Here is a 25,827-nt window from a genome sequence, read left to right as displayed (position 1 = left end):
ATTTGTTACAGTAAAATACATGCTGCCATTGATCCCCCTCAATATACTTACCCTCACTTCTAACATACTTATCCCATCATTCTTGCCCTTTAGTCCTGGAAGTCCCTTTATGAGTGTCTTTATGAGGTATGAGAAAGAATCAGATAAATGCCACCACCAAGTATCATCCAATGGAAGACAGCCTTAGAAAAATATTACAGTGTCTCCTCATTCACCTTATTCACCAGATCTTGTACCATGTAACTTCTGGCTTTCCCCTAAGAGCAAGATGACCATGACAGGTAAATGTCTTGAATTGATTCACTAAAGCAGTTACAGCAGCACAACTAAAAACATGAAAGAGGACTTCCTGAACTATTTCAGAAATTGGCAAGAATGATAGGTAAGTGTTCAAAGTGAGAGAGAGGATTTTGAAAGGAACTAATGGTTATGTTTTTATTGTCATGATTATTTTTAAACATTCAACATACTTTTCAATCACATCTCTAACATTTGTCTCTTGGTATCCTCATTATTAGCTCTAGCATACCAGCCCTCAACATCAAAATCTGTACCATAGTATTTGCAAATAACCTATAGACATCCTTTACTTTAAGTCATGTTATTTACTTATAACTAATGTCATATAAATGCTATGTAAAGCATTATTACACTGTAATATTTCAGTGCTAATGACAAGAAAAATGTTTGGTATGTCCAATACACATTTTTCAGATATTCTAAATCCAAGGCCGGATAATTTTTGAATGTAAAACATGCATCTAGGGCTTGTGAGATGGCTCAGTGGTCTAAAGCACCTACTTAGAACAAGCTTAGCAAAGCACAGGGACCACGTTTCAATCCCCCAGCACCACATGCCAGCCAGCCCCGCCCCCTGGTGGGCTGAGCTGGCCATACACACACACACACACACACACACACACACACACACACAAATATATATAAATAATTTTTTAAAAAAACATGCATCTATAGAAAACCAACTGTAAAAAAAAACTGTGTAGTACTTTGAAATAAGATACTATATTCACTATTACAAAAATGAATGTGAATGTCACCTGTCATATAATCCAGTGACAGTAGTACAAGCTTATAATTTTAAAGTGAATAAAAATAGAAGCATATTGAAATACACAATTCAGCCAAATAGCTAGGTATATAAATCTGTATTTGGCCCAACCAAAACTCCAATTACCACCATCATTGAAGGAATTAGGAATATAAGGATAACTCTGAGGTTTTATTCAAAAGTATTATTTTTAAACATTTAATAGCAGCTGAAAGTTTGATATTAGTGTATAGGGAAAAATAATTTCTCAGGACTCTCTGCTACTAGACTGTGTATACCTACAGATTCTACATTGTACATCACCAACACTAAAAATACTCAGGTTTGCCAGGGAGATGGCTCAGTGGAATAAGTGCTTCCCTGGCAAGCAAAAGGACCTGAGTTCAATCCCCGGTTCCACCAAAAAAAAAGAAAAAAAAAAAAAAAAAAAACCTCAGGTTCATGCAGTGGAGGTGGAGGTTAGAGGTAGAGCAGCTTGTCTATCATGTGAAAGTCCTGGGCTCAGTCCCCAGTACTGTCTCAGTCCCAGTACATTCTCTCTGGTTCAATGATACATGATACTAATAGCTTATCTGAACATAAAATCTGGGTAACAGTTTTTTTTTAGTTCCATGATTGTCAGAATAAACTTTGATTTAGGATTTATATCTTTACAAATCCTAAAAATTCTTGCCCTTCAACTACTAAACCTCACAGCTTGCAGTAAATTATTTTGATAAATTCTAATTTGAATTTTATTCTATAGAGGTTGCTCTGAGACTTAACTGATCAGAATAAAATTAAATTTTTCACTAACACTCTGTTTACATATCTTTTTCAAGCAATGAAGATAAGTTATGACTATATAACGATTGCCACAATGATGACATATAATAGACAAAAAGTGTGGGACATACAATTGACATAATTTCTCTCTTAAATGTTTGTCATGTTTGTCAGTGATTTGCACAGGACCAGTCGGGCTCATTCATATGTCTGGCCACTAGCTGTGGAACATCTGAGAAAGAATGGTATGGGCTGGACAATTGGGAGGACCTAGTTCTGCTTTGAGATTGCTGTCCTCAACAGGCTAGGCTGGGAATGTTCTCATGAAGGAAAAGGAGGAAGAGAGGAAAAACATTTTAAATGCCTTTCAAGTTTGATATCCCACTTGCCAAGTCACATGGGAAAATTCATCAGCAAAAACAACAGAATTTACTTTAGTAAAACCGTGAATGTGGTAAAAAGGTATGGAGACAAAGTGAACTGAGACCATTAATCTAACACCATATTTCACTTTATATGTGTAATTACTTTAATTCAACAAGAAAAATATGCAGTACTCTATCCCAAGACCCTGAACAGTTTCATACAACTACAGTATCAGTCCTTCAAAGCTAGGATTTCATAATGTGTGTCAGGTATACATATAGTTCCTCTTTAGGCAGAGACTTACTAAACAAAAAACAATCTACCTGTCCCCTGTCCTCAATATCCACATATATCCAGTGGTATGTGATAAACAAGAGGATAATCATAACAAACATATCAGAAATGAGAAAGAATGGGAAACATAGCCACTAATTCTTAACATTTCTTTTCTTTTCTTTTTTTTTTTTTTAACATTTCTGATACTTCACCAAGCCTACCATTCTGGCACTTGGAAAATGTTCAGTTACCCAATTCTGCTCTTTGGAAATAGCTGCAATACACCATTCTCCACAGCTTTTGGTTACACTGTCTGAAATGTCCTTTTTCCATCACCCTCCTTCATTATTTCTGAAGAAATGACTAGTTAGCTATTAACTGCCTGAGGTTGCTTCCTATGGAAAGAAAGTGAGGGACCTATAGACTTTTTTTTTCTTGAGACAATGTCACTCCATACAGTTTATTTTTTTATTTTTATTTTTATTTAGGACAAGGTGTACAGGATGTAAAGGGTCTCACTGCATAGATTGGACTCAATAGTAATCCTCCTGTTTATAGCCTCCCAAATGCTGGGATTACTGGCGTGCGCTATCATGCCCGCTCTGAGTTGCCATCTCAGCATGTCCCAGGGTCCGGGCTGTCATGGAAGTCCAGGTGATCAAACTCCTGGCCCCTGCATCTGCCTAAGCAGGCACTTTAGCTAATCCACTGAGCTTTTTGGCCGGCCCTTCCATACAGTTTAGACTGGCCTTGAACTTACTATGTAGCCCAGGCTGGTTTTGAACTCACTGTAATCTCCCTGCCTCAGCCTCACAAGGGCTAGGATTACAAATGTGTACCAAAACATCTCACAGGTATTTTTAGAAAATTGAGCTTTTAGTTCTGGCACTTGATGTTCATGCCATGCAGCTTTCTTTAAACCTTTAAGCTTTCTTTTTCTGATTATGATTGAATCTATACACGAAAACTATACTCACAAGTACTGTGACTTCACTAAGACTGTTAGTGTTCCTTTTGCATCAGGATTCTGTCCAAATACACCCTTAAACTTTGTCCATTTGAAATTACTTAGCCCCAAGTCAACCCAGAGAGCTTAACAAAGCAACTGATAGAGCCAGCCTTGATCTGATGTTTGACCTTTGGTCAACCTTTGAGATTTACGCAAGTTGGAGAAACTGACAAAAGACAGTTTTATTTTCTTGACTTCTCTGTATTTCTTATAGCTTCTACTTACAAATTAGTGGACCTAAACCAACAGAAACAGCCCTCCCCCCACCACACACACCATTTTAGAAGCCACACTGAGCCCTGGATAACTTCAGGGAGAACATCCCCAAAAGTCACAAAAGTGAAAGTAAGCCATGAGGAACTTTGGAATCTTCAAAAATATCAAAACAAAGGAGCAAAAGGCAATCTCAGACCTCCAGCCTACCCAGAACAATTCCAAGAGACATGAACATAGAACAACATGGAAGTCACATACCTGAAATTTCTGAAATGATAGCAACTGAAATAAAGAAACAATTCCACCAGGACATAGAAGAAATCAGATGAGAAATGATCTCGTAGGTAAAAAAAGAAATGACAACAATCATGAAAAAATTGCTCAGCACATCTAAGGAAGATAAAGATTTTAAAAAACAGAAGAGAATAGAAAAATGATAGAAACACTGAACAATATATGAAAGAATTAGAATGCATGGAACAGATTCAAACAGATATCTAAGATATTAAAAGTTGAAAGCTTACAAAATTGCTTGAGTAAAACTGAAATAGACTTTCATACCTTGAAGACACCATTACAGTTGGCAATCACAAAAAGACCTCTTAAAAATATCAAGGAACCAGGAAATAACAATTCAACAGCTGCAAGATGCTGCAAAGAAAAACAACGTAAGACTGATAGTTGTCAGCAAAACAGCATGAGTCAACACAAATAACGGAAAAAGACTATTTGCAGACCAAAAGACCCAACCGTAAAAAAAGAACAAGAGAAGCAGAAGACCCAATACTATTATGGACTATTGGACTCTTTTAGAATATTTTGCTGAGTTAACACACCTATAATATTCAAATGACGGAACTAAACAAAAAAAGGAGATACAGATGAATGTTCATTTTGTATCTGTGTATTCAAAATGGTTAGGATATTAGTTACCTTCTCTTAGTGAATAGAGGGATTTGTTCTAATAGTGTTTGTAAATAGGATATCATGTCTGCATCTTGTACAGCAAATAACCATTAGGAATAGAGTATGCAATGTGTTAAGTATTGAAACTGTCCTACCAATTTGATTTGAAACTGTCTCATTGCTATTTCTCTCTCAATAAAATTATGGGGAAAAAAAAGAGCAACAGGCTGATCTCCCTAGTGAACACAGATGCAAAAATACTCAATAAAATACCAGCAAACAGAATGCAGCAAATCATCAAAAAGATTATATACCATGACCAAGTGTAATTCAGGGTGGTTTAATATAAGCAAATCAATAAATGTAATACATCATCATAACAGAGCTAAAGATAAAAATCACATAATCATCTCAATAGATGCAGATGCTCAGAGACCACTTGTTTAGTTTCCCTATTGCTGGACAACAGTTGTATGGTGGACTTTCAACTGGTGGTCAATTGTTAGCACCCAGCAGAATTGAACTATCATGGTGATGGGTGTGTGAGGCCCACCTGAGGATTGTTGCCAGCAGAATAAAAGAAAGAACTGCAGAAGACAGGCTGTCAGGGAACTGCTAGTTCTCTTGGGTGATTCTGCTGGAGGATTTTGTTATGCTGACTTTCCCTATGAACTTGACTGTTCTTGTCAGAGGAGAAGCTCAGGATCTCATTGCCACTGAGAATGGCTGACTTTGGGGGACCTCTGATCCACAGCTTGAGCATCACTTCCTGGCTCCAGAAGGGAAGATAGTACAAAGCTCAGTCTCCTGGAAAAATTTGTAAAATTGGATTTCCTGATGGGAACTCAGCTTGCCTCAGTCGGAGGAGCTTGGGACCTCACTGTTGCTGAGGATGGCTATTGTACTTTTGTGGGGAGCTCCAGGTCTTACCTTGAGCATTGCTTGCTGGCTTCTGTTCAGATCCCTCACCTGCTAGCACAGATCTTTCATCCCATTGGCAGACTTTCTAGCTTCCCACACTGACCTTTGGGCCTTCCCAGGGCAGATCTGTGAAGCAGACCTGCATGAGTGCTGTGGGTTCTAGGTCTCCAGATGGACTTGTAGGAAATGTTATGAGTTCTAGGTTTTCAGCTGGACTAATGCAGGATATTAGGATCCAGGCCCTCAGCTGGATTTTCTGATCTTTAGTGTATGGACAGATCTGCACTCTTTGTATCTGATTTTTTGGGTGCTTCATTATAATATAATCTCATAAAATGTGTCCTGTATTGTATTGTTCCCCTTGCAAAAGATTCAAACCATGACACAGACAAAACTATAAACAAATGCAGCCACTTTATCTTTAACAAAGGGGTCAAACATGTTTTCTAGAAAGCCTCTTTAATAAATGATGCTGAAAAAATTTTCACCTGCTGATGACTAAAGTTAGGCCCATGTCTATCACTATGCACTAAAGTCATAATGGATCAGAGATCTAAATATTAATAGCGGAACACTAAATCTACTGGAGGAGAAAGTAGGTAAAAATCTTAAAGACATAGGGGTAGGCAGAGTTCAAAGAACAAAAACTAAACTGCATGGGAAATACTTCAAAGAACAACTGAGATCTCATTAAAAAGTTTTTGCACATCAAAAATAAAAAAACCCACAAACTTGGAAAAAATTGTATCTGACTGTCCCTCAGAAAAAGGCCTTCTATCTAGTACTAAGAATTAAAAAACAACCCCCCCAATTCAAAGACCCAATCCAAAAATGGGCATCTGAGATGAATATAATTTGCTTCTAATATTCAACATCATTGCCCATTTGAGAAATGTAAATTAAAGCAACTCTGAGATTCCATCTTACCCCAGAAAGAATAGCTATTATCAAGACGTCCATCAGTAACAAATGCTGGAGGAGCTGTGGAGAAAAAGGAACCCTTCTCCATGGCTAGTGGAAGTGTATAAACTGGTACAACCACAATGGAAAAGTGTGGAGATTACTCTAAAAACTAGGATTAGAGGTCGAATTCGACCCAGCTATTCTCCTCCTGGGTATTTTTCCAGAAGAATTGAAAACATACCACAGTGATATATGTGTGCCCATGTTTATAGCAGTGTAATGTCATAGCTAAATCTGGGAAAGAACCTAATGCCCATCAACTGATGATTGGATAATAAAAGATGTGGTATTTTTACAATGAACTATTACTGAAGTATAAAAAAGATAAACTTCAGGCTTTTATAGGTAAATGGATGCAACTAAAGACCATACTCTTTAGTGAAATAAATCAGATCTGCATGTGTAAACATCATACTGCCTCCCTAGTGTAAGAACCCGAAATGATAAATAAAATCTGAAAGGTACAATAGATACTCTGAAAAAGAAACTGTTTGAAGGGAAGTAATGACTGGGACGAAAGAAAGTAGAAAAGAAAGGGGAAAAAATATGTATATACATAGGATAGCTTGGATAATTATACTGCTGATTTCTACTGGCCTACTGAAAGGACATTAATGCTTAATTTTTTTCTGGCACTGGGGATCAAACTTAGGACCTTGTGCTTGCCAGGAAGCACTTATGCTGCTGAGCTATCTCCTGGGCCCAATGTTTAACTTTTATTTACCAAGTTCGTGTGCTTATATGTCATAATGTGAGCCACTAATTTGAAGCCAACACGATGTAACGTAACATGATTGTTGAATGCCTATCATCTTGTTTAGTGAAATTCTGTGTCTTTGGGTGGTTGTTGTTGTTGTTGTTTTACTATTTTTTTTTTTTAGTTGTGGCAATACATATGTATTTAGGAAATTCTCTATTCCCTCTAGGTTCTCCAGCATATTGGCCTATGGTGCAGTACTCGAAGCTCTTGAGGTCGCTACAGAAGCATGATTTTTTTTTTTTTTTTTTTTTTTTTTTCTCTTAAAACCCAAAGCCACTTCAACATTTATGCAGTTAAATACCACCAGGTGGCGCTTTCTACATTTTTGCCTGGTGATAATGTAGTCCAAACCCAAGCATTTATTAGATACTTTGTATTCCAAGAAATCACAGGCAGCTGTTTTATCAGTTCTTTCATAAAAGCTTATGCAGTTTCTTTACCATTACTGCAACATTACTAACAGTTTTCTCAATCGCTTGCTGGCCCAAGTCCTAAATATCACATATTTTGTTTTTGTTGTGTTCCAGATGTTATATATTTCAGAAATAATAGCAGAAACCACAAATTTATTTTTGGTGGCTCAAAAAGAACATTCTTCATTATAAAATGACCTGATGTATCCTTAGTAGTAACTGTCAATCTTCCCCTGCTCAGAAACTTGAAAATTGTTAAAAACTACTTTCTACATAAATTTCACAATTGTTGATTACTTCAATATTTTTAATACTTATATTTTGATTTAATAACAACAGAAAGCTCATGAGATTTTATTAAGTAATACCTAGACCACTTATCTGTTTGGAAATAAATCTCTAGATGTTAACAAACCTAAATGTGAAGTCTTATTTTTAAGATTGGGATCATGCATACTAGTTATCTAGGATAGGAACTTTTTAGTTACACAATCCTACTCACAGTGTCATGGGATTCCACAAACAATGCTGAAACAATTATTTTACCACCTAAAGCCAAAAACTATTTGACTGAACACCAACTAGTGTTCAACACCATAGTAAAGATACATATATACTTGGAGTATGTACCTCCAAATTATTTTCACTGTTAGGGTTGAAGATACTGAACTGGAATATTACAGTGTAACTAAGTCTAAAAATGAAATATTCTGTTAACATCTCAATTTTTTTCTCATCTGGTCTGTTTGGTTTAAATGAACTGGATGCTGAATTTTACTATAGTCCAAGCTTGCAATTTGAGACAAAAATTACTAATAAAATAATTATAACCACTTTTTAAGGGCTTTTTTTTTCTTTTTTTCTTTTTTTCACCAGGAATCCAACTCAAGGCTTTGCACTTGCCTGGTAGGGGATGCACCACCAAGTTACATTTTGGTCAAACTGCTTTTTAAAAATTAAGCAATTTCAGACCAGGAATGGTGGTACCTGTCTCTAAGCACAGCGCTGAGGGTGATGGAGGAGGATCATCATCTGGCCAGCCCAGGCAACACAATGAGCCCAAGGCCTGCCTGAACTACATAGTGAGACCCTGTCTCAGAAAGGGAAAAGAAGAATTCTGAGATCAAAAAAACCCCAAAACAATACACTCCTCTCTCCCAAGATAAGACATGTGAAAAACATTTACAACATTAGAAATAATTTCTGAGATGCAAGGGAAAAATATATTAAAAGATATACCTTCCCTCCCAAGATACGCATTTCAGAAATACTAATAATATTCTAATTTAAAGATTAAGCAAATAGCTAGAATACAATTGTCTGGAAAGAAGGGAGGTATTTACTGCATCTGATGGTCAAACCATGTTCAAGCATGTTAACTTTTTACAGGTAATCAAAAGTAATTGCAATAGAATGTTCACTCCCAACATATAATAAATGGCAAGACTTGACCGGTCCTGAAAGAGCATAAAAAATGTGTGTGGGTGTGAGGGAGCATTAATATTGCAAAAGGAATTTTAAAAAATAAGACTGTAAAAATAAATACAGATAGATTGGTACTACCGGTACTCTACAGAATTCTACTCCAAAGCACTAGCTCAGGGATGGCAAAGCTTTCGAAGACTCAAATCACCCTCTGTGGCACCTGTGCCACAGGTTTGCCATCACTGCAGCAGATCCTGAAGAAAAACTTTTAAACGCCTTACTGATTTGTCCTAATCCCTGTATACTCAAATCAGGAAAAAAACAAAAAGATGTGAAACAAATGCAGGAAGTGAACAGAAAACATCAGCGAAGAAGCAAGCCTGAAAGGTGGGGTTTGCCTTCAAGGCAAACATTGACAGAGACCTGTAGTTGACATCTATAAACAAAAGTACAAGAGGCCAGCACCAAAGCTGAAAGAAACTGTGTCCAGTCAGCCTGCCCACAGAGGGCTAACATGATGCCACAGGGCTTGTACCAACCCAAGCAGCAAATACAATGATCGGAAGAAAAGCATACACAAATGGACGTCCCTTGTCTTTCTGTAGATGAAATTAAGCCACCTACTCAAGGAAATGAGCTGTAAATGGAACACAATAACCACAAATTTAAGCTTATAAAGACTTAAAATATTGAAGCTACCAGAAGTGGAATACAAAATGTGGTTGGGTTTTTGCAACAAGGTCTCACCTTGTAGTGCAGGCTTGCCTTGAGCTCACTGTGTAGCTCAGGCTGGCTTCAAGCTCACCGATTCTCCTGCCTCACCCACCTCCCAAGAGCTAGAAGTACACGTGTCACCACACCTGACATATTTTCTTTTTTTTTATTTAAAAAGGGATTTACATGAAATTATAGTGACGGCAAAGATTAAATTAGAATCAAATGAAAAATATAAAAACCATCACAAGTATGTCAAAGAGCAAGTCAGATGTGGCTAAAACACAAATTGGTAAATAGGATGACAGCTGATGAAATTACTCAAAATGGGGCAAAAAGAAACAAGAGGATGAAAAGTATAAGAAATTAGAAGAAACAAAGTCTAGAATAAGAAAGTCTACCATATATGCAATTAAAGTCCTACAACAGAGGAAAAGCAAGTTGTTTGGTTTTTTTTAAGAACTAGTGGCAGAGAATCATATAGAACATGAACTGAAAGACCCAGGAAGTCAGCATGTAACAAATAAAAGAAATTCACATTTCCAAACATGAGTAAACTGAAGCACACCAAAGGAAAAAAAAATCATAAAGGCAGACAGGAAAAAAAGATGATCCCAAACATTTCTCAGGCAAACACTATAGGCAGAACTGTGATGTAACCCCTTGCATGCTTGAGAAATTCCACTTTTAGCTCTTTTAGTTCTCCTTGTAAAGTGGCCCAAACTATTTATTTTCCCTGAAAACCATTCTGGCTAAGTTCCTGAAATCATCACAAGCTCTAACAATTTTTTTAAAGGTACTATTTTTAGAAAAAGTTAAAATACTCCTTTTACGAGTTCCAATACCCTACCAGAATAATGTATAGAGAAATGTAGTCCTTCAAAGCACTGAATATTTTGATGTTTTTTGGCCCAAGTCAGTTGCTTTTGGTAAGCCCAAACTTTTAAAATATCTTCCTAGTTAAGGAATTTTCTAATTATAAGGAATCTCAACTTAGTGAAGTAGATGAAATTTATTTTTAATCACATTTGTGCACTGTATTCTTTGTTATCTTTATATCTGTACAAATTATAAACTTTGAGACCGTGACAATTCAATGCTGAAGGATACTTTGACATGTTCTACATTCTTTGGCATATAAATTATACCCTGTTTTCAATCTTATATTCAGCTTTGAATATGTCTGGTAGGAGGAAAGTTAACAGTAACAGGAGACAGAATACCCACCAATTTAGTTTATAAGGCATCCTTGACTTCATGTATAAAAGCAGAATTCACAGATGTTACAGAACATCTAAGACCCCTGCCCAAGTTCTGAGGCTCGAACCCAGACCCTTACTTGCACATGGTAGTAAGTAGTCTAAGCCACGTCCCTAAAACCAAACCACAAACTGGCTTGAAGGCAATGGAATGCTTCCGCTATTAATCTTTATAGCCCATCAGCCTGCATTTCTGACATCCATCTCTCCTTCAATATACTTGTTAAGAGTTCCTTCTATTACTACCCCATACAGCACATTCACCTCACCCTCCCTCAGGTCTCCAGTTCACTCATTCAGTATCCTCTGAGCTTGCACATTATATGCTGGGAAGTGCGCACATTGAGTATGAGAAAGTGTTAACCGCAACCTAAGTTTGCACACTAAAATGAGAGAAAAAGGAGGGCTGCAAGGAACGCCAGCATTTTGGCACTAGCCTTCCAAGGTCAATTAAGACTCAGGACATATGAGAACTTTACTGTAATGTTATGTACCTCGATAGTGTCCCAAATTTTCTGATCAAGGAGATTATGGGGCCACAGAGGAAAGTGATCGATGATGTAGAGTGTGCCTAAGGAGAGTCACATGGGGAGAAAACACTCTCTCAGGCTTTCACAGAGAGCACATTGGCCAAGCAAGGGCCATGACTCATCCACACGGCTGACACAGACAAAGGTTCTACAATCTGAGGTACAGTATCTCAGGATAAATCCTGAGGGGATTTCACTGATCTTATCAGACCCAAAAGCTACAACTCTTGTTGCATAGGTCCTGCTTTACCTTGGTCTTAACCACCCAGCAGAAAAGTATAAAAACGATATATAAGAAGTAAAGCATGCTGTTATATTGAGCTGTAGGGGACTCAGGTCAACAATTTCTGACATTGCCACCCAAGCAGAAGACCCAATACTATTACGGGCTATTGGACTCTTTTAGAATATTTTGCTGAGTTTACATACCTAGAATATTCAAATAACGTAACAAAAAAGGGGATACAGATGAAATGTCCATTTTGTATCTGTGTATTCAAAGTGGTTAGGATAGATATATAGTTACATTCTCTTTAGAGGGATTTGTTCGGTGTTTATAAATAGGATATCACGTCCCCATCTTGTACAGCAATTAACTAGGAAGAATGTACGCAATGTGTTAATTATTGAAACTGTCCTACGAATTTGATTTGAAACTGTCTCATTGCTATTTATCTCTCAATAAAATTATGGAAAAAAAAAAGTGTTAACCGATGATAAACTGCTGTGCTATTTTAAGTCAACTGAGGGATATGTGGTATTTAGCCAAGGAAATTTATATCTCAATACATTCACTAACAATATGATTTTCTATGTGTTTATTTCATAATAGGCTGAATTTGAGATAGTCTATACTTTCAAGAACTTCATTCTCTATGACAAAATGTGATTAGCCTATATTTTAATATACAGGCATATACATCTTTTCCCCAATTTATGGACAATGTAGTAGTGTTGACAAAAATATTCTTTTTATTGAAAAGCAATAAAAATAGCCAACTTTCAGGAGGCTGAGACAAGAGGATCTTGAGTTCAAGGTCAGCCTGGACTGTATAGGGAGGGAGACTGGGGGGAGGACCTGTAAAATCAGAGAAAGATGATACTTTACATTACTGCTTCTCTCTCTTATGCTCTGCACTGGAATTTACTTCTTGGAGCCATCTGGCTTCATGTCACATTGGATTTCTGTATTATTGAATATTAGTGTTTAATTTAGAAGAGTTTAATCTGAGATCAGTGACACTTTCCTGGCTTTTAGACATTCTTCTGAACATGCTTATGTATGTACAATATGGCAGTCTCAGCCAGTTGTCTTCCACTCAGCCAGCAGTTCTTTTTGTACCTCTTCTGGTAGTTCATAGAAAACTTGAGGATCGATGTCAGGTGGGAAACTAGTTTTCTCCTCAGCAGAATCCTGTTCTCTACTTTCTGTGAGTCCTTGATGAGGGGCTGTTGGTATTTCTTTATGGCTATCTGTAGGGGGGGTTTTGGAGAAAAGTTGCTCACTCTGAAAATGAGAAAATGAATGAAAAGCAGAGTTTGCACTGGAAAAATAGAGCCCTTGAGATTCTTTAGGTCCCTGACTCTTTCTTAATCCATTATCTATATAATGTGAGTAAGCTGTTGGGCTAGCCAGGTAAGAACTACTGCTATTTGACCCTGATGTTCCTGCTTCACAGGGTGACACAGAAGACACCTGTTTACAATTAGATGAATTATCTCTAGGATTTAAGGGATTACCCTGACTTTGTTTTGTAAAGAAAGATAATATTCCTCGGGAAGCACGCAGTGGACCACTCAACTTTTCATTCACTTGACATTTCCCTTTAGATTTTTCAGAAAGGATTTCTTCTTGAATATCTGCTGGAAGCTGCTTAAAGACTTCTTTGTCAACATCCTCTGGAAGTGAGTAGTGTAGGACTTCATTAATATTTTTTTCTCTTGAAAACTTCAGACTATCTCGTGAAGATACCCCTGTTCTTATACTTTCAATTCTTCCAACTGTTAGAACATCACAGTGTGCGTCTTTGACTTTGGAAAAGTCTTCCATGTCTTTCATTTCCTAGAAAACAAAGATAACAGAAACATTCAGATATCTGATATCTTTAAACTATCCCTACTGCTGAAATGAGGCTGCAGCTGTTACCTGACAAATACTTCAAAACTGCTCAGTACCTGCAGTCCTTTGTGGACAGTTCCAAACACCTGGAGATGTCCTATCAGCTACTCATACTATTGTATAGATCTATACTCACTATTCTGGGAAGAGTGGATACACTCAGAGACCTGGACAGGATCTCAAAAACGACCTCTTTAAACGTCCGTTTCAGGGGCCTGCCCTGTAGCTCAGTTCTTTAAGTGGCTGCTTCAACAAAGCAGTCAGGCTCAGGTTGCTGTGGTTCGATCCCCACAACTCAAGCCAGCCAAACCTGCCCTGAAGGCATTTGGAGCAAAAAAAAAATCCTTAAAACGTCCATTTCTGTAAATAAAAGAAGTGACCTAGCAAAAAAACAAGTGATTCACCTAAAGGTTTTTTTTATAAATATATGCATAGAACAAGAAAGACTGATTTTCCAAAAATTACTGTTCTGATGGTATGCTTAATAGAAAGGAAAAGAATATCTCTATAAATCCAATGTTATTTTTTTCCATAATTTTATTGAGAAACAAATAGCAATGAGACAGTTTCAATAATTAACACATTGCATACATTCTTCCTAGTGGTTAATTGCTGTACAAGATGCGGGCATGATATCCTATTTACAAGCACCATTAGAACAAATCCCTCTATTCATTAGGAGAATGTAACTATGTATCTATCCTAACCACTTTGAATACATAGATCAAAATGGACATTCATCTGTATCCTTTTTTTTTGTTAAGTTCCGTTATTTGAATATTATAGGTATATTAACTTAGCAAAATATTCTAAAAGAGTCCAGTAGTCTATAATAGTATTGGGTCTTCCGCTTTACTGGCAATGTCAGAAATTGTTGACCTGAGTCCCCTACAGCTCAACATAACAGCATGGCTTTATTTCTTATACTTCGTTTTTATACTTTTCTGCTGGATGGTTAAGACCAAGATAAAGCAGGACCTATACAACAAGAGTTGTAGTTTTTGGGTCTGATAAGGTCAGCGAAATCTCCTCAGGATTATAAATCCAATGTTATTTTTAAGATATAACATTTTTATATGAAATAAAAATTTTAAAACTTTTAATTCTAATTTATATAATTTTTTACTTTAATTTCCTTTCCAGGTTTTTTTTCTTCTTTCTTTTTTCTGGTTTTATTTTTTACTAATACATGTTTACATCACAAAATGATTACATTCCTTATAGGGAACTGGTACATGTACACAGCACATCTTAATTCCTTTTCCATCCCCTTTCCTCCCTCCCTTCCTTCCTTCCTCCCTTCCTTCCTTCTTTCCTTCCTTCCCTCCCTCCCTCCCCTTTCCTCCCTCCCTTCATCCGTCTCTTTTTTTTTTTTTTTTTTTTTTTTTGCAGTACCAGGGATCCTCATCTCTTTTTGTTTATTTCTGAGCCAATGTCTTAGCTTTGCAGTGCAGGCTGGCCTCACACTCACAGAGATCCACCTGGCTCAGTCTCCAAGTGCCTTACAGACCCTGCGCCACCACATTCTCTTCACATCTGAACAAAATCTACCTCCCTACTTCCTATTATCTTTTGGTTTGTTCTTTTTTATATTTTGGGTTTCTCATGAAAAACCATATGGTATGTAAGCTTGTGCATCTGATTTATTTCACTTAACATTGTGGTCTCAAAATTCATCCATTTTCCTGCTGAGATTCAAAGTTATCTTTCTTTATGGTTCAGTAGTACTCCCCTATGTAAAAATACATTATCCATTCAGCTGTTGGACATAGTACTATCCAAATGGACATCCCAGAAAATATAGTTTAGTAAATATTAATACAGTAGGAATTCCAACAATATAAAAGGAGCACAAAAGACACCAGCCATTTATTGAATTCTGTTTCAGATACAGAAAGTACTTTCACTTATATTTAATGCCACTGTATTTTCACCTCTAATGCCAATGTTAACTATAATCTTTGCTGCTTTTTTTTTTTTTTTTTTTTTTTTGTGACAGGAACTCACTATTTAGTACAGGCTGGCCTGGAATTCATTTATGTACCCAAAGCTGGCCTCAAAACCATGTTGATCCTCTTGCCTCTGCCTCTCAAGTGCTGATTACAGGCATGCACCACCACACCCAGCTTTAATTCTCTTTATACAGATTAAATAAAATACTTTTAACTTTCATTTAATACAAAAGGTCACAGAACAAAAGTAATTTGAAGTTAGCATTAATTCACGTTTATAACACTATTCTGTTTTCATTATAAATGTAAATGGAAATAAAAATACTATTAAAATTATACTGACTGATTAAAATATTTAAATTGTAAGTTAATTACAAGAATTACTAGCTTGTATAAAAATATTATTTATCTATCTATTTTTTGCTGTACTAGGGAACCCAGGGGGTTGCTCTCAGCTACCTCCCAAGCCCCTTTTTTATTTGGAGGTAAGGTCTTGCCTAATTGCTCAGGCCAGACGTGAACTTGTGATCATCCAGCCTCAGCTTTCCAAGTAGCTTAGATTATAGGTATAGGATACTAAAAGAGGAAAAAGACATTATTTTTATAGTACCCCACATTTGCTAAAATAGAGGTGTACCCTATATAGGTAGGTGCTTCAGTCATTTGAAAATGTAACTGGCTTCTGCCTCTCTACTACCACAGTTTCAACTATAAAATCAGCAAGTGCTATCAATACGGCTATAGAATTCAGTATAATTTTAAAATTTTAAATATCTTAATAAAAAATTATGGGAAAGGAGCCAGTAGCTTATGTATAAACTGACAGACAGAGCAGGTAGATAGCTCAGCAGTTTAAGCACCTGCCTAGCAAGTGCAAGGACCTGGGTTCAATCCCCTGGATTGCATGCCATGCCAGCCCCATGCTGAGCCAGCCACTGAAACCAGGTATGGTGGCCCATGCCTGGAATCCCAGTGCTGGGGAGGCTGAGACAGGAGGATCACTACAGGTCTGAGCAGTGTAACAAGACCCCATACCAAATCTTAAAAAGAAAGAAAAAGAAGATTAAAAAATAAAAACATAAACTGGTAGACAAAATTTATTTCTAATTTCTGGAACACTAGCATATTTATGAGATAACCCATCATCTTCCTATAAATAGGGTAATAAGTTAACACTTCCAAAATAGGGAAGGGTACATACTGGTTTTCTCTGCTGTGATCCTTGTCTTCTTAGATTGCTAGCATGTTTCCCTGAAAATAGTACTAACTGGTAAATAAGTCTAAGCATGATTTTTCAGGATGCTTGTAATATTAACTGTACCCCAAAAATAAGCCCCGTCAGCCAGATGTAAGCATTTAAAACATCCACTACAACACATGGACATACTTAATTATAAAATAACAATATATAAGCATTCACAAATATTATTAATACTTAAATGATAATACAAATTATAATTACATATTTGTAAATATCCAGCCAGGTGCCTTTGGACAACAGGTAAAGCCTATATAAAGTGATAAACACAAGACTTAATTGCTGAATGACTGGAGTACAGACATACTGCACAAATAATATGTGTACGTCATAAAAAAATGTACATGGGTCGGGGGATATAGCTCAGCAGCATAAGCACCTGTCTGGCAAGTGTAAGGTCCTGAGTTCAATCCCCAGTATGAGGGAAAAAAAAGGATGTGCTTGTGTCTAATATGAACTGTTACAATGTAATCTGTCATTTATTGTAATGTATATGCTTAATGCACTCATGTGAAATAACAAAATGTTTTCTGAATTTTGGTGCGTACAATTTTTCATTACTTTTGTATGGATCATTTTTGATGGTCTGTTTCCAAGACAAAGTCTTGGAAGGCTGGGCTTGACCTCACTGTGTAGCCCAGGCTGGCCTCAAATCCCTGGCGATCTTGCTTCGGCCTCATGAGTACTGGCTTACAAGCGTGCACTACTATACAAGGCTTGAGCCTTCGTTCCTTACTGTCCATTTTTGTTGCCACTGTTGCCTCACACATCTTCAGTTAATATATGATTTAATGGAAACTGTGAAGCCTAGCCTTCAGGAGGTTGTGATCTGGGTGAAGCACTCATGGGATAAAATTATTGACAGCTATGTTACAAATGTACTACAAGCAGGCTATCTGGACAAGAACTCATTTAAGGAGAACTCCATTGCTGTACATGAGAGATTTGGGCCAATGGCTGTACAGGAGATGGAGAGAGAGAGACAGAGAGACAGAGTGAGAGCGAGAGAGACAGCGAGAGAGCGAGAAACAGAGCGAGAGACAGAGAGCGAGAGACAGAGCAAGAGAGAGCGAGTGAGACAGAGCGAGAGTGAGCGAGAGCAAGAGAATGAGAGACAGAAAGAGACAGATAGCAAGAGAGAGCGAGAGAGAGGCAGAGAGCGAGAGAGGATAATTAAGATTTACAGCTAGTTTTTCTTAGTTCACTGAAAAGAAAGGTTTGTGCTAATGTTTGGACAAGATATCACGCCTACTACAAAGACAACAATATGCAATGTATTAACTATTGAAACTCTACTAACCTGTTTTGAAATAGTTTATTTTTTCCTCTTCAAAAAATTTCAGCAAACTAGACTCAGAAAGAAGCTACCTGAACATAATAAAGGTAATCAGTGAAGGGCCGTGATACAGCTCTGCAGCACAGCACCTGCTTGGCAAGTGCAAGGTCCTAAGTCCAACTGCTGGTGCCAAGAAAAATAACTCACAATCCAAGATTATCAGTGAAAAGCATACAGGCAACATCAGACTTCAGGATAAAAATCTAGGAGCAAAGCCATAATTCAACACAGCAATCTTGTATTAAGTCACTGCCTAATTATTTCACATTTTTATGCTTGTATAAAGACATTGTTTCTTCAATTATAAATTTTGTCTTCCAATTTTAAATAGTATTGTCTTAGTTCCTATATGTAAATAATTTTTTGTATTTTACTTTGCATCTTGTAAAATCACTGAGCTAAAAAAAAAAATTTAGGCTGGCATTCAGGGTTCGGAAAGTTATGGCAACATTTCAGAAGAGGGTAACGTGACTAAACATGTACTGTTTCTAATGCCTCATGAATTATTATACTCTTTAAAATAATTTTTTTAAAAAGACAAGGAAAAAAATTAAAATTTCTTGAAAGCAAATGTTAATATTCAATTATTTGTCTAATCTTGCATAACTGTATCTGTTAGTCCGAGTGACAGATTTGATGTTAAAAATAGCTAATGTAGGGCCAGTCAGATAGCTCAGTGGACTAAAGTGCCTGCTTAGGCAAAGGGCAGGGGCCAGGGTTCGATCCCTGACACCAGCCGTGCTGACACCAACCCCACCCCCAGCCTGTGCCGACTTGAGACTGGGAGTGGTGGTACAAGCATGTAATCCTAGTACTTGGAAGGCTGAAAACAAGAGGATCAATATGAGTCCAATCTGTGTAGTAAGACCCTGTACTAAATAGGTAATAAAATAAAAAACAAAAAAATAGATAATGTAACAATCACTGGTAATTAGCTATTCCAGTTTCGAAAATTTGTATTGCATGTTACCCTGTTTCTGACATTTTTTCTATTTGTTTTTGCTTGTTTTTACTCTTCAAATTAAATTTTTTAAAAAACAAAATAAATCAGACCTGCATATGCAAACATTAAAAAAGAAAAAATAAGACATCCCCTGAAAATATACCTTATTGTACTTTATGAAGCAAAAATTAATATAAGATCCAGTCTTACTTTTGTGAAAACATGGTAAATATTTAAGAACAGCAACTGTGATAAGTGCTAGGAAACAAGTAAATCAAACAATAGCACCCCAGAGAACATAAATCCAGTAAGAGTGTACTTACAAAACTGCGCTTGCCAGAGTGCAATGTTGTTGATAATGACGGAGTTAAGTAACAATCCATAGGTCCTTTTTTAACAATATTTAGTGCTTTGAGGTTGCAGAAACACACACTTAGAAGGGTAAGGTGAAACGGCATCTTCACATTTACCATATTTCGAAAAAGTTTCATTAGTACAGTAACCAATGGGGTCATCACATCACAATTTCCTAAATAAAATGTTCAAGAATATTTAAACATATTGTATCAATCAATATTAAGAGCTTAAGATAAATTTGTATTGCTTAAATGAAGAAATTACTACTCAGGACGCTAAAACAAGAGGACTGTAAAATCAAGGCCAGGTTGGGCAACTGAAGTGAGATCCTGTCTCCAAGTAAAAAGAGCTGTGGGAAAAAAAAAAAAAAAAGGAGCTGGGGATGTAGCTCAGCAGTTACATGACCCTAGGTTGGCTACCCAGCCCAAAAATTAGAAGAAATTAAAATCCACTGGCATGGTGACCTATGCTTATAATTCCCACTAATCAGGAGACAGGTGGAAAAATCATCCTGAGTTCAAAGCCAGTGAGAGGTACATAGTTGAGTTCAAGGTCAGCAAGACCCTGTCTCAAATAATTGAAAAAAAAGTAACTAAAATCCAAAATATTACTGGGCATACTGACATTGTCTGCTAAATTTTGAATATATAATTACCACAAACAGGTTTGTTCCCTTTAAAGTTTGCAAACTAAATCTCAGATGAATCTTAGAATCTAGATGCTTCACTGTATGTTTATATTTATTATCCACTTTAAAACCAAAAAAAAATTTTCTAGTGAAAGTTTCTAGTAGAATAAAAATACTTAAATGGGAAATGAAACTCAAGTTGTCGTGTACAGGTACAAATTCTCTATAATAGATGTGATCATTATGTATATCTAAAATGTACCAATAATATCTGATTTAAAAAATGTATGTAGGGGCCGGCCAAATAGCTCAGCAGATTAAAGTGCCTACAAGCAGGCGCAGGGGCCAGGGGTTCAATCCCCAGGCCTGCCATGCTGGTCCCACCCCTGGGGCTCGCTGAGACAGCAATTGAGACTGGACGTGGTGGCACGCACCAGTAATCCCAGCTCTTGGGAGACTGTAAACAGGTGGATCACTATGAGTCTGATCTAGTAGTGAGACCCTGAACACCCTGTAGATGCCTTCCTAAAAAATACTAAAAATAAAAATAAAATAAAAAATATATCTATGTTGACTTTAAAAAAAAAAGTTTGTATCTATGTTGTTTATTTATTATTTCTTGCCTATATCTTGTAATATGAGAAACTACTTTGGTAGTAACAATACACAATGTACTAACCATTGTTACTCTCCTAAAATCTTGTTTTGAGATTTTGTACCATTGTTTTTATCTTTTTTTTCTTTAAAATAAAATAACTGATGTCAAAAAAATAAAAAATTAAAAAAAAAAAATAAAAAAATATATATCTAAAACAAAAACTACAAAAATATTTAACTGTTTGCTTACTCCACAGGAACACTCCATTTTGGAGTATACTTCTAATTCAAAGCTTGCTCTTTACAAATACAGTCTGTCAATTAAATTCTTAGAAAACCAGTCCATACCTGTCCCCAACTTCTGAATTACATGGGCTGGAATAGGACACTGCCGACTCTCTCGGCTATAGTACTTGGATGAAGACCGACGGATTGCTAATCTTACTGTGTGGGGCTTCCTTCCATCTTGGCACACCCTTAAAAAGAGGAAAAACAAGAAATTATAAAAAGTAATAAGGATTTTTAAAATAGTGTAACATTTCACTTATTCAAAGGTATCCAACTGCATAACTATAGCAATTGTACATGCAGTAGATAACTAAATACTAAACAATAAAAGTTCCAAAATATCCAAGTAAATAAATATCTCAAAAGTCCATGCATTAAAGCTCTAAAATTTTAAATGTAAGGCATATAGGCCTCACTCAGAACTGGGTGCTCTCAGAATTAGAAAAGAGGCACAATCATAACAAGCTGTTTTATAATCTAAATCTACAATGTAACTATAAGCAACATATTAAAATCAGCAAGACATCTGGCAGAAGCAAGTAAATCAAAAATTACAAAAGTTTTTATAAATCTGTTTCACAAAATGAGATTATATATAAACAGTTAAGGACTACTGTATTTGCATTTTAAACTGCTAAGAATAAACTTCGAGTGATCTCACTACAAAAAATGGTAAAAAAAAAAAAAAGAGAGACTACAGAATGAAACTATTTACTTTAAAAATGAAATTACCTTTACTAAAATAAAAGGCATTCCCTACAAAGATCTGAGAACCAGTAATATACCCATGAGGTGATGATATATTAGAGCAATTTTATAAAGATCAATTACCTACTACATTTAGGATACATATTATAAACACATCTTAAAAGAATTATATCCAAATGGTCTTGGTTTTTGTGTTAAAACAGAAATTTTAATAATAGGAGAGATTTACTTAAAAAGTACAAAATTTAACTAGTAGAAGTAGAGATATCATTAAAGGTAACATTTTGCTTTTTATCTGCATAGCAATACATGTAAACATCAAGAACACAAATAATGCATATTGTTAAATATACTCAAAATGATTTCTGAATTGAAAAAAAGAGATTGTTACCAAATGTTTTTCCTACTGCTTTATCTGAAAACATGATGGCTATTCAACTAGGATAATAAACTGATACCTATAAACATGTTGCTAGTTAAAGTATCTTCTAAATTTATTTTTTATGTAAGTATATCATTGTTAAAGAGTATAATATGCTAATGAAGACACATTACAAAAAGATTAGCTTCTAAGCAATTTTAAATTAGTATCTAAAAGATGGATTAACAATGACATAGTCTTGGGCTAGGGAGTTGGCTCAGGGCATAAGCACCTGCTTGGCAAGTGCAAGGTCCCTAGTTTAATCCCCAGTACAAAAAAAAAAAAAAAAAGAAGAAGAAGGAACAACAGAACAATTACATGGTCTTATACTTCTTTCATGCCTGTAGAATTCACCATTACATACTGAAGAAAAAAGAAACTAAAGACACACATACATGTAATTTTTTGACTAGTAACTTATAAGCTATTATACTTCAGCCACTGAAGCAGGGTCCATGATGTGGAAAAAAAACTGGCAAGCAGATCTTGGGTAAGTGTTTAACACCTGGCATCTCACACATCTTAGGATCTGCTTTGATTATTCAAATAAGAAAGACCTGTGAAACATACACGTCTTGTGGTTTCTCTGTGTGCAACTGTTAGTGGCCTGGCTGCGAAGGGTGGAGTCCTAGCTGGCCGCAGCTGAGCAGATGACCCAGTTTCGCTTGCATGCTCCCTGCAGAGCCTGAGTCATGCAGCTGGAGCCTCCGCTGCATACAGCCAGCAGTGATGAAAGTTCCAAACATGGCAGCATACTGCATGTGACAATAAGCTGCATGTGACAACTATGTTGTAGGAAACGTCACCTCATCAGTTTCCTGAGACTTAAAAAGTCAACCCAAATCAACTTTCTTACAGAGTCTTGCAAAATTCTAGGTAGCCCTCCTAAAATTTTTACAGAAGCACACCTATTCACACAAGTGTTAAGACTTCTGATACCCCAAGGTAAGAAACTGGTAATAACAAAGAGAATCAAAAAAATGAGAGATGAGATTAGTATTCTCCTATGAAGAAATGAAAAATATTTGCTAAGGGACATCAGAAGACCTAATCTGTACTTCAGCTGGTTATGCTGTTCACACATTCAGAATCATCCCAGTACACTCTTCCTGCCAGCTTAGAAATCAGAGTCCCAGTACACACCTGCAATCAGACATAGCCTCATGTAGCCATTCCTTCCTTTAATGCCCTTCTCTTTAAACAGACTGAAGTAAGGGAGATAAAAAGCTTTTCCCAGTTCCTCCATCATTGGGCTTTAAAACTTCCTGTCCTCAACCATCACCGATTCATGTAACTGTTCCTATAGAAGAAGTTTTAGAATTCTTACAGAATTACTTCTGGGTTTTTTCCCTCTTATTGAAAAGACAATAAATATAAAGTTAAAGGCAAAGGCTTTGCAACTGCCATCAAGAAAAAGTAAAGCCTGCTTCTCACATAGAGTCAAAAATCTAGGAACATTAAGGATGTTCATAAAAACAATTCAGGTTTACTATAGTTTAAGATCCACAGTATATCATGTACTAGACTTAGACTAATGCATTAAATCATTTAAAGTCACATATTACAAGCTGAGATGGTTGCACATTCCTATAATCCCAGCACTCAGGAGGCTGAGGCAGGATGACCATCTTGACTTCAAAGCCAGCCTGGGCTATATTGTGCATTTAAAGCTAGCTCGAACTACATAGCAAGACCCTGTCTCAAATATTAAAAATAAATAAAAGCAAAAAGCAAATATTACTCTTGCAATAGTTTATAATATAAATGAGAAATGTCCTATGATAAATACTCTTATACTCTCCAGTTAACATGTAAAATTCAAGTTAGAACAATGAGTGTTTTTCATTTAGTGCATGTAGAATGGAAGAATCGGCAAAATAGACTAAAAATCACCTATTCAAAAGAATAGCAAGTAGTTCTTCAATCTTCTTTTTAGCTTCGACTTCTGATGAGCAGTTTTTGAATGAGTCTTCTTCACTAAAAGACTACCAAAGAATTATAAACAAGAATTGATGTAAACTCAAATAAATATGTCCAATTAGCAGAGTACATGACAAATGAATACTTCATATATTATGAACTCATTTCTCATGCTTAGTCTGAACCATTTAGTTTGCTTTTATATTAACTCTATCTGCAAGTTATCATCCTCCTCTAGAAAGTGCCCTGGGAGTCAAAATTATAGAGCTCTTGTCGTAATCCCAAACTTCATTATATGACTATAGCCAAGAGTTTAATCCCCTAAAACTCAAGTATGATTTATCTTGGGATAAGTTACTTGCCCTTTCTGAAGTATACTATCCTTATCTTTAAAAGAAAGAAACCAAAAACAACAGTTACTACCTATCTCAGTTTGCTATGAAGATTATGTAGGCTAAATAAAGCACTGAGTGTGTAACAGAGAGAAAAAAAAATTAACTGAGTGATTATACCTTTTCTCTCAAATCACGGAACGACTCAGAATACAAGATTTTTAAAAGATTAAAATATTTTGTCACAAACTGGGTGTATTGACACACACCTGCAACTCAGCACTGGGGAGGCCGAGACAGGAGGATCACTATGAGTCCAAGCTGCGGAGCAAGACTCTCTGGCAAATAAATAAATAAAAGATCTTAAAAATTTTTAAAGGGGCTGGTGAGATGGCTCACTGGTCTAAAGCACCTACTTAGAACAAGCTTAGCAAAGCACATGGACCGCGGTTCGATTCCCCAGCACCACATGCCAGCCAGCCCCGCCCCCTGGTGGGCTGAGCTGGCCACACATACAATAAATAAATGTAAACTAAATAAAATTAAACAAAACAAAAAAAAATTTTTTTAAATATTGTTTTGCCACATATTTGCATTATAAGCTAATAAAACTAAGTTGTACTCAAAATGGCTAACATTAGATTTAAAAATATTTATATCAAAGTTTCAATTTAAGAATATTTAATAATCTAGTATAATAAATTAGCCTTCTCATAGGAAAGGGATCATTTACTAACTGAAAAGCAAACTAGACTAGTAAAAACATGATAATAATAAACTAGAGAAGCCAACTAGCCTGATGCAAACACTAAAAATCTTCAAGTAATGGGACAACCAGTACTTAATCAAGATAACAGCATGGCCTTATTACCTGAGGTGGTCCTGAGGGTATCACAGAAGAATTATCCTCTCCAAAACTGAGCTTCTGTATATGCTGAGCAACTGAAATTCCTAATTTGTTTTCTAATATTTTGGATGAAAACGTTTGTAGATCGGGCACACTACGGATTCCCAGTGCTTCAAGACATCTGGCTGTTTTATAGCCAATACCTAATCAAGATGTATAAAATGTTACAGTCCCTTTACTCCTTAAAGTAAAGCCAATTAAAATATGAAAAACATATGAACCATATCTTTTAATATGTGGATGTGTTTAGAGACAAAAAAAAAAACCCTGCAAGACAATAAGAGGGTAACAATGGCTAAAACACTGCATATTGTTATCTTTATTTACTCAAGAGTACAAGATATCAGTATTCAATTGTCCAAATAGTAGCACAATCTTTTCTTTTCAATGAACAGAAAGTCACTGGTGTGACTGAGTATAGATGTATATATTGTATACACACATATATATATAATTATGTGTATATATA

General features: G+C 36.1%; 2 protein-coding genes across 10 annotated transcripts in view; one reads left to right on the top strand and one right to left on the bottom strand.

Moving 5' to 3' along the window:
• Nucleotides 1-260, top strand: part of Stard6 (StAR related lipid transfer domain containing 6) — a 29,055-nt gene extending 28,795 nt beyond the window's left edge. For all 5 annotated transcript variants that reach the window (XM_023715000.1, XM_023714995.1, XM_004623729.3 and 2 more), the window contains one exon: nucleotides 94-260. The gene's annotated coding sequence lies outside the window, so the exon portion shown is untranslated. The remainder of the gene's footprint in view (nucleotides 1-93) is intronic.
• A 12,397-nt stretch (nucleotides 261-12,657) lies between these two features.
• Poli (DNA polymerase iota) overlaps nucleotides 12,658-25,827 on the bottom strand; it is a 29,608-nt gene continuing 16,438 nt past the window's right edge. For 4 of the 5 annotated variants that reach the window (XM_023714978.1, XM_012514822.2, XM_023714983.1 and 1 more), the window contains 5 exons: nucleotides 25,323-25,501; nucleotides 24,093-24,184; nucleotides 21,131-21,258; nucleotides 19,524-19,729; nucleotides 12,658-13,654 (listed from right to left, as the gene is read on the bottom strand). In XM_023714978.1, coding sequence (XP_023570746.1) covers nucleotides 12,893-13,654; nucleotides 19,524-19,729; nucleotides 21,131-21,258; nucleotides 24,093-24,184; nucleotides 25,323-25,501 — 1,367 coding nt within the window. In that variant the 3' untranslated portion in view covers nucleotides 12,658-12,892. The remainder of the gene's footprint in view (nucleotides 13,655-19,523; nucleotides 19,730-21,130; nucleotides 21,259-24,092; nucleotides 24,185-25,322; nucleotides 25,502-25,827) is intronic. The other variant, XM_023714981.1, reaches the window with a different exon arrangement.

This window comes from Octodon degus, unplaced genomic scaffold (genome assembly GCF_000260255.1).
Source record: "Octodon degus isolate 3935 unplaced genomic scaffold, OctDeg1.0 scaffold00003, whole genome shotgun sequence".
NCBI classification, from domain to species: Eukaryota; Metazoa; Chordata; class Mammalia; order Rodentia; family Octodontidae; genus Octodon; species Octodon degus.
This window is presented reverse-complemented; position numbering and strand designations above follow the sequence as displayed.